This window comes from Stegastes partitus, unplaced genomic scaffold (assembly GCF_000690725.1).
Source record: "Stegastes partitus isolate 25-593 unplaced genomic scaffold, Stegastes_partitus-1.0.2 Scaffold134, whole genome shotgun sequence".
Classification (NCBI taxonomy): domain Eukaryota; kingdom Metazoa; phylum Chordata; class Actinopteri; family Pomacentridae; genus Stegastes; species Stegastes partitus.
Window position 1 is genome coordinate 320,678 of NW_007577865.1, and position 10,485 is coordinate 331,162.

Genomic DNA, 10,485 nt, shown 5'->3' on the forward strand with positions numbered 1-10,485 from the left:
ATCTTGGGTTTCCAAGGTGTAAAGGCTCATCATTACCTGTATTACAATATTCCATACTGAATACAAATTTAAAATGTTAAAATTTAGACAAATCAGCCTCTAATTGAGTGAAAACTTAGTCTTAGGCAAACAAATTCATCTCATGCTGCAGCTGCTTCATATACTAGTGCTTTGTCCATAAGAGTCTGATTTACATCAAAGAAGATATTTATCATTGTAATGCAGCCTTATGCAGGAATGACCAGTGAGAACTGATCAAAGTCATGAAGGACAGACAGCTTTTACTGTGAAGCTTATATCAAGAATTCTTGTGTCAAGACCAAATCAAGCCTACATTCATTTTAATTCATCATTGCCAGAGAGGAATGAACTTCAAACTGCTCACAAAAGTTCAGCAAAGAGGTTTGAATTAACACTCCTCCAGCTTATCAGATGACTAAACTTTACAGACCACCAGGTACTATAATACATTAAACATATTTACTTCTGGTGCCGGTAAAGCTAAACAAAGCAATGGCCATTTCAAATGAGTAGTAGTAGTATTTGTGTATGAGACCATAAATGCATATAAGTTGGAGAAAAAACATGTAAAACCTGCATTTTATTATTTTATTTGTTGGATTTGACAAATCTCTCACACTCCTGTGCACATCCAAAGTGAAACTGAAACCTTTAGAGCTCCTTGGGCTCACCGTAGTCGTTATACATGACAGCAAGTGTCTGCTCGTCGCAGGCCTTGTGTACGTCCTGGCCCATGTCTGACCAGTTCAGCCCAAAGGCCTTGGTGTCAGTGTAACGGCAGGACAGGAACTTGAGAGACATCCTGCGAAGGCCGATCTTTTGCTCCTGAAGGAGACCCTTACACCACAGGGACAGTTCATCGAGCTGGGAGAGGATCAGGCCGGCCTTCCTGTTGGGACAAACGAGATAGAGGGTTGAGGTGTGTTTGTGTCACCGTGATGGCATCCATAAACTTGTTGGAGAGAACAAAAACCAAACACAAAGAGACACAAAAGACAAACACATCGATCTGAGTACGTACAGGAGGTAACGTGAGAAACAACTTGTGCAGTCCAGTCTACTGTAGTTGTCCGTTAGCAACTAGTAAATGCAGTGAACTGTGGGAAACACTTGATGCCAAGCAGATGACGGTCTGACACATTGGCCATACATTTCACATGGGCTGTGTCCGAAATCCCCCACTATACCCTATACAGTGCACTATATAGGGTGTTCGCCATTTTGTAGTGCTATCCGAATGTCAAGTTACAAATGTTACACCCTATACAGTACACTCAAAATATCCCACAATGCTCAAAAGTAGTGTACAGCCAATGACCAACCAGCAATATGGACCATCATTGCATTGCGCGAAGGGAAACTCAAACTAGACGAACGAGGGCGTGAAAACTTGTCATTAAAATGTAAGCAATTTCCCATTAATGTTTTGGTAAATGTTATTTTACCCGTTTCTTAGCTATGCAATAAAATCTGAACTTAATGTTTGTACTACACTGTTACGGCACATATCGTGGCTGGTGAGCGACATGATTAATAGCTCGAGTAGTGTCCGAAATGTTACCTTGCCGAGGTGCTCCCTACAGAGTTCACTACATAGTGGTCCCTTTATAGTGAGGAGGGAGTGAGTGGATGATTTCGGACACAGCAATGGTTTCCTCCTCTTCTTCTGCTATCTGAGTGTAACCCTTTTCAAAATCCCGACCAAAAACAACAACAGTGACCTCTAGCAGCAGGGTACCACACTGAATAGCTCAAGTTTTACTCAAGTGTGACATACCAGCTCAGCGAGTAATCGATTCTAATGAAAGTGGTCAGCTTTCGGCATGCCCGTCACTATTTTGAGTGAACACCATCAGTGCAGCCTGTTGTTACCCCTCTCCATAGTGATTGTGATAGGTGTAAAGACAACTTAACTTTTTTTCCCCTGATCCCCGAATGATGGCGTGGCGCAACCAGACCGTTCTACACACCACTGTGCCAGCATTAGAGAATGGTCTGACTATGTGAGACTATAGTGTTGATTCACAGCAGCCACAAGACACATTTGACTGTCTGCAGTCCATAAATCGCACCGTGGCTCTGCCGTTGCTTCAGAGTGACATCGGTGCATGGTAGAACCTAAAACCAACCTATCCATTGCTTCCTCTCGTCTGAAGCCGCTCGCATGATAAGGTGCACTGTTACTGACACATTCCGACTTTGACCCAAAGCACACAAGTGGCTGCTGCAGCTCTGGGTAGGAATGGTGACAGTGAAACAGTGGAAAAATGAATGAAGAAAGAAATGAATGGTCGTGGCAAATGAAGAGCTGGTCCTGTGGCAGCAAAATCGGCTAATGGACAGTTCTGATGCTGTGGAGAGACAGCAGAGAGACTGTGAAATGCTCAGACCTTTCTTTTGGCCAAACCAAACCATCTGAAAAATCATCTCCACCAGTAACACGATGCACATAAACACATCTCATCGGGACACTGAGTGCAATAAATAACCATTTAGCCCGATGCAGCCTGTTTGGCCCTTATAGTGAAACCTTGTCAAGTGTTTGTCTAAAGTCAGAAAATGGCAGTGGGAGAAGATTTCATTCATTCCACACACAGTTTCTCCTCATTCTTCAGCCAAACCAGCACTTCTACGGCGCGGTGTCCCCATTCTGCCAAGCCACAAGTCTGCTGGACGCATCACAGTCACCAGAGCCACAGCACTTTGTGTTGATGAACTGATGACACATCCGCGCACCCAGACTGCACAGTCACTCTGTATCCGTTAAATGAAATTAATGATCACAGCGAAGGAATGAAGAAAGGGCATTAGTTCAGTGCTAAATGTTTTTAAATGTCAGAAGTGCTGTCTGTTTTAAAAAGTGCAGGTGAAACGGAGAAACACATTTTCTACTGATCATCACTCACCTCGTTGTTGTGGAGAAGATGTGATGCTGCTGTGGTGGTGATGATGATGATGTTGATGATGAAGTCATGCATGCAGGGAGAGACGGCGATGGAAAAATAAAAATGATGACAACACAGATGACACAAAAATAAATGGGAGATGACGGTGGAGAAAACAATGACGCTGATGATCAGTGGTGACATGAACGATGGCGAGGATAAACGAAGAGGTGGTGACGCTACATGCATGTTTGTATGATGACATTCAAAACCAGTTTTGCCATAAAGAATGAGTCCGTCAAAATACACAAAAAAGGCTACGGTTTAAGTTTGTCATTCTTGGACTCAAAGAAGCAGATCAGATCAAAAGCTCCAAAACAGCCGCCTTTTGAACCTTGTTAGACGGTTTCCTCACATGCTGTATTCAAGGTCAAGAATGAACAAGTTTTCAGTCCTGAAAGTGCATCTTTTCTAAAATGACAACTGAGAAAGTCTCATATGCTGATAAAGATGATGTACGCTAACTTTAGGATGCATTATTCATCCCGTAAAGGTTCTTAGATCCTCGAAAACAGACCAAAATTCAGACCTTGGGACACATGCAAACACTTCACCCTGCAGCAGGTGATGCGTATGCAGATGTGTTCACATCTGCAGCTGCCACTTGTGGTCTATTTTAGGCTGCAACTTGGAAGCTCAGAGACATGACCTGAGGACACAGATACATAGACGGTCATACTAATCAGCCACAAAATTAATACCCCTGACAAGTAAACTGGAAAACATCGGTTCTCTTGTTGCAATGTAATGTTCTGCTGGGAAACCTTCGGCCCTGGCATTCATTGACATGTATCATCCACATAACTATTGTAGCAGATTAAGTTCACCCCTCCGTGGCTACAGCCCTCCAAGACAGCAGCCCCCTCATCCAGCAGGACCACACACCCCATCACACCGCAAAAGAGAGCCCAAGGTGTGGTGAACAGGCCTCCAAACTCCCCATAGCCCAATCCAATGGAGTATCTGCAGGTTGTGTCTGAAGTATAGAGGCCCCACTACCCACAGGACGAGGGATGTCCCAGTCAAGTTTTATATTACTCTGGTCCAGGTCTAGACTAGTACCTGGTGATGTCACCAGTATTACTGGTAAAAACTATAGTGACCAGCGGAGGCGTCCAGTTCAGTGTTGGAAAGCAGAGAGCATTCTGGGGGATTTGACGAATAAAAGGCACCATGAAAAAGTCTTATGTGACGCTTAATGAACTCTGCTTAGAACTCTAATATCAGCAAAGGGTAAGTGTCTGGAGTGCTCACTTTGTGGTATAAATTCACCAATTATTGGTTGATATTGATGCATTATTTAAGAAATGTATTCAAATTTAAGACACGTAAATGACAGTGGATGTAAACAAAGGATTGGGCACAGACTTCAGTTTAATAGGCTAATATTGTGTTGACTGGACAGCCCTACTCAGGACCAGGGCCAGACACCAAAGGACATGTCCACATTTTAATCTCTATGGTCCAACAGGTCTGAGGTCTGTTCGCAGAACACGAGAACCTAAAAACAATTAGGCAGGTGGTTTTAATGTTGTGGCTGATGAGTGTGTATTTGAGCTTCACCTCTTTTAGAATGTGTTTATGCAGATCTGACCTTTCTCTCTGCACCCGTCTGAGCACACTGGAGTCAAACTAAATTTGATTATTTGTGCTCAAAACACTAAAAAAAAATATCACATTTTACTGTCACCATTAGTTTGGATAACCCACAGACCTCAATGTCAACAGTTTTTATAGGAACTCCTATTTAGCAAACAAACAGGCCCCCATGCCAGGGCTTCTTCTGCTCAACCACAGCCTCTGTGGCAACATGTGATAATTACAGAGTAATAGTAAAATGTTGTGTAACAGTAACAGAAGCAGACAAGAGTTATAGAGCAAACATACTTTTTTATGTCAGCTGCACCGCTGTAAGGATCGAATTTCAGCCATCAGGAGCTACTGATCATACTGATCATTCTTTGGTTCCACTTTGGAGGTAAAAATATTAATTTCAGATTCGGTCAAAGGTCCAAAACAAAGCCGGCACCAAGATAAACAAAACTCAACAGTTGTCCACGATGGAACAAAAAATAGAATCATTCAACAGGCAGTCATGTAGTTGAACTCAATTAATAAGTCTTACAGTTTAGCTCCAGTTGGACGGCAGCAGAATGTATCGCTTTCTGTCATTGTTTATGTTCCTCTCACCAACTTAACTGTTCTGCGCTACATTTGTGAACAATATTTTTCTAAAGCATTAGTGATAACATCTGCATGTCACTGAGTGCACTTCTTGTGGCTGAACCAGAATAATCACACTGATGCCAGACCGACAGACACACACAGACAACTGTACATGCACAAACTCATATGTATGCAAGTGTGTTGTGTTATAAAGGACACACAAGAAAACATATCCGCATACAGTATATACAATATACTTGGTGCCAATTTGAGCGACTTATTTATCTAAAGATGTGCTTTATTATCTTTTGTCTGTCTCTAAATCTTGCCACAGTTCTTTATCGAGGCCATACACACATCTGGCTGTGTTACATCACCTCGCTGAACACAGTGTGTATGTTTAAACGAGGTAGTGAAGGCTGTAGAAATGTAATCACAGAAAAAAAGCATCGGCTCATAATGCAATAAGTGGCACATGGTCCGGTTTGGATCGATCCGCAGTTTGATCTGGATCCGAACTTTGGCCCGGGATAAAACCAGCCATTAGACGTATAAGCAAGAAAAGATGTTTTATATTTGTACCTTGTGTGTTCCAGTCTCTGTGGCAAACTAATATCCGCTTGTCAGACTCCTGTTCAAATGATAAGCCGCAAGTCTTTCCTTTTTTCACTTTTGATTTTGCTGATAAGCTGCAATTTTTTGAACTGACTAACACGCTGTAATAACACAGACACTGTGGCCTGTGGATTCTACTACATTTCATCTCCTGTCTGACACCACATTAACTGCTGCTCTGTAAACATATAGCACATCACCATATTTCCTAGTATGTGTTCGTGTTATTTCTGGAAAATGAGCGCCCTCTTTACGCCGCAGTTCCCCTCAAACGGGCAAAACAACTTCAGTCACACATATTTCTGCATTATTGTTGGCATTCCTTTTTAATTTGCAAATCATTTTTGCATGTAGAGATACATGAGAAGCGACATCCTCTTTGCAGTTGTGTGGCTAATACAAGCACTTTGTATATATTATTGGATTGTTTTTGGAGTCACGCTGTATTTTTGAAGTTACATGAACATGGACACCCAGCAGGGCAACATCTCCTTTGCAAATGCATGTCGACGGAGTCAAAACAACAACTTCAACAGCCTCGGTTATGTTTTCTGCCCTGGAAACTGCAGAGAGTCAGTTTAATGATGTCAGTCTCGTTGGACAGCCCGTCGGCAGACAAGAACCCTTGTGTTGTCCTGGTAGTCTGCTGCCATACTGTCATTCATATCATTTTTCTGAAACCTCTTTATGTTCCCAATATTTTGCCACAGATTTCAGCGGTCTGAGGAAATCGTGATATTTATTTACTTTAAATAAAGAAAAAAAAATGTGGTTTGCTATGCTTTCATTTTTCAGGAAAGCTGAGGAACGTTTCGCAGGTTCCAAATAGCAACGGTTGTCACCATAAATCCCTGTGCATGTATAGGAGTGGAAAATGGTCTCCAAGGTACGACGTGAGTTCCCCGAAAAAAGGACACAAACCCCAAATGTTTGTGTGGTTTCGACTGCGCACACAGAAGCAGGCATGAGGACGCATGTGCATAGCCACATGCATGTATATGCATAATATCTACATACAGTCACGGTTTAAATAGTGTTAAATTACAAAACTGAAAATCTTTAAAAAGTATGAAAATGTTCATATTTACTGTTGAATGACATCATTTTCCTTCAACTTACTGAGTGGGCTGATTTATTCATATTAAATGACCCAGAAACACGCAGGCTGTGTAACCATAAGGTGCTAAAGCAACAAATTAAACAGGAGCAGAAAAAAAAACAAAACTATAAAACAACAACAAACAAAACATCTTTAACCAATGAACGAACACTTGGAGATCTTCATGGGCCACCTGAGGACAGACTTAATCTAAACAATCCTGATTATAATTAAACTTGTTCCAAGCCCATCCAGCCAGAAAGAGAACACCAACGGTGACATGATGCACCGCCAGTTAATGAGCAGCTGGTTTGTCGAAACGCATGCGAAGGTGCTCTCCACGCAGGATCAAAACACAAGGCGATGATTATGTGATGATTATGATGCACCGTGCCACTGGAGCTCACGGTGAGTCTGCTCACATCCACTTAGGGATTAGACAAACTGACACACAAACACAAGACCAGCAATGGGTCTCAGTTACTGGAAACTGAGTGGATCTGTGAGGACATTCACTACAAATGATCTGACATGGAGGAAAGAGAGCAGCAGACACTGGGCGCAGACATGAAACTCATTTTCAGTTTAACGTGTGGCCATACTGTGAGGTTTGACTGTATTTTTTGGCATGAAAACTGCTAAAATCCCACACAGAGGACAATAATATCCACTTTCGTGCCAGTCACATGACAGATTTATCTTTAGGCCTATTTGCTCTTTTAGACATTTTTCATGATATTTCAGTCACAGGATGATTGTGATGACACCAGTCCCCCTAACATCTCTAATACTGCTACATTTTCCAACACTTCAGGCTCTGCAGTCTGATACTCTCTGGTACAGGGACTTGCAGCATTTTTTATTTTATTTTTTTTCACAAAAAAAAGCCACTTACCCATAAACAGTTTGAATCAGTTTGAAACAAGCCACTCAGGGCAGGTTTGTGGACCTTAAAGGACCCATATTAGAATTTTGGTATTTTTTTTCTCCATTTCCTTTAATGTGATATAAAGCTGCTTTTTGTTCATATAAAAGGTCTGCAAACTGAAAAAGCCCAACATCCACACCAAAACCCCTCCTTACCGACCTGAGAGTCCAGGCTCGTCTTCTGTTACTTACTGATGTCACCATGTAACACATTTGCATAACACCTGCCTCGCAACGACTTTGACACGAATGAGTAGCTGTCCACAGTTCACCATTATTTTCTCGCTACTGTTTGCGTCTGCTGGGGCTACAACTCTTTGCCTATCATAGATCTTAGGTTACTATACGTAACTATTGTTATCTTGTGTTCTTCTGGACCACTAGCTGACCAATCAGAGCAGTCTGGGTTTTTCAGGAGCGGGAACCTTAAAGAGACAGGAGCTGAAACAGAGCATTTCAGTCAGAGCGTAAAAAGAGGAAATGCAGCTATGTACACTATCAGAAAAATAACAAAATTTTTGATTATTAAAGCATCTAAACATATTCTAGTAGACCCCTAATACAAAATTATAAACCTGTAAATGGGCATAAAATGGGCTCTTTAAGTGGTTTGGTCTACCTGACTCATATGAAGAAATCTCATGGAAAAAAAAAAGTAAGACAAATGAAGGACTACAACAAAAAGATTGCCTGGAATTTTCCATTGATCTATCATTGATGTTTTGGCTTCTTCTTTTTATTTATAGTGAAGAAAATCAGTATTGTTTCCACCTCTTTCATATTTTTAAAGAGCATTAGGTTATTTGGATTTCAAATGATCCGTAACTTAATTTCCTACTTTTTAAACAAAGCAGATACCTTAAATCTTGAGTGCAAGTACATTTTGTGGAAAAAAAAAAAAACTTGACAAACTTCTAAAAATACTCTGTTCATTCTAAAACAACTGTATATTACATCTTAAAGGAAGCAGTCAAAATGGCACCCGACATCTCTCCTGGTGGCGCAGATGAGGTAGTTTTAATTGTTAAGTAAACTCATAACATTGTGTATTGATATTGGAAATGGGATATTTGTATTAGAAGTTTATATCAGAGTATGTCAATATTTATATGTTTCTGTTCACTCTTTGGTATCACAGAAACCAATAAATCACTGCTGGACGAACAGCGAAAAGGCACTCCTGCCTCAGCTGTGTGTATTTTTGTCCTTCTCTCAACTATAAAAAGTCAGAGAGCAAAGTAAACAGTTTGCTGTGATTATGATTATGATTTCCTGAGAGAAATCCCAACCATAACAATACTTATTATCGCAAGCACTCCTCTGATTAGAGAGACTGTCAAGTGAAAACAGAAAGAAAATCAAAAAAGGAATCAAATATTTTTCAGTTCATCAAAGGGTACGGAGTCCAACCAAGGACACGGTTAGGCCTGAGACGGCCAGGATGGAGGATTTTCTTTCAGCCCAGTCAAAACATCTTGCGTTTCTAAGTCAACAGGCAAGCGGCGTGCCTTAAATGATGGGTACTCCCCTGGCGATGACAAGGTCTGGCCCTCGGGAGGAGAAGTGTCAGGCCTTGGAGAGACGGCCTTTCGGTGAGTTTATGGTTTGAGTTAAAACGTCACGCGATGTTGCATGAAAAAGGCAATAAAAATGTCCTCCGGAGGATGCCAAACGGTCTCGTCAGTGAGATCCGATACGTTTCTAAAAACAGCAGATCTGAATATCTGCTGCCACAAGAAAGATAAAGCCACAGTTGTTCATTCATTTGTTTCCAGATATTGCTTACTTGGCTGATAGGAGTTTACATTGAGTCAGAGCCTGGGCACTGCTCTTGTTATCTCTATTTTGACTGGCTAATGAAAATCTAGTTTATTCTGCTCTCATTGTTTGTGACAGCGAGACTCTCTTCATAACAAGTTTGGCTGATCTGATGAAACTGCGTGCGTGCGTGCATTTGTGGTCGGCACATGCACGGTATGAATTCTGAAGTGAGTTTGTGTGTGTTCTCCTGTTTACTGTCAAAAGTACCACAGATCTGTGTTGTTTGGATGGAAGAGGTACATTCTCGTGCAAATGGGCAAAAAAAAAAAAAAAAATGGTGATTTAAGAACAAACTACAAACAAAAAAGGTTCTGTTATGGAGTACAAAAACTAAATTACTATAATATGTCCCAGAAAGGCTGACCACCTTTTTGGTACTAATTATGAGGGAAATGAATCAAGTGTTAGTTGCTCCAGATATCAAAAAAATAAAACAAATTTTAAAAAAAATGTTTTGAATTTACAGCTAAATATCATCACATTTACAGGAAATTATCTGTAAAGTTTCCAGGAAATTAGCTAGAAAAAGCAGAAAATAAATAAAGCTTTCGCCAAAATGTATGAAGTAGACAGGATGCAGAACAAGTGAAAAATAAATGCTGGCACAAGCAGCAAGGTCAGAGGATCACCAGTGTCAGTGGGATTCTTTCATTCCTGTGGCATCCATGAATGACGGGGAAAAAAAAATTAAGGTTACGGTTAAACCTGACCTCTAATTTTGAACCATAATATAGTTATATGCGGGTAAACTTGTTGATAATGAAGAACTGGTGTTTAGGTTCACAGGGTTCTATTGGCAGATTTGGAATACAATAATTAGAATTATGTCTTTATTGGTGTATATTCTGTTGTAGCTCCATTGTTTCTGTTTCCTGTTTCTTTCTACTGTTT

General features: G+C 40.9%; 1 protein-coding gene across 1 annotated transcript in view; it reads right to left on the bottom strand.

Moving 5' to 3' along the window:
• Positions 1-672: 672 nt before the first annotated feature.
• Positions 673-10,485, bottom strand: part of astn1 (astrotactin 1) — a gene marked incomplete at its 5' end in the record, with an annotated part of 380,551 nt that continues 370,738 nt past the window's right edge. The window contains one exon of the mRNA XM_008278851.1: positions 673-910. Within this exon, the coding sequence (XP_008277073.1) occupies positions 673-910 (238 nt within the window). The remainder of the gene's footprint in view (positions 911-10,485) is intronic.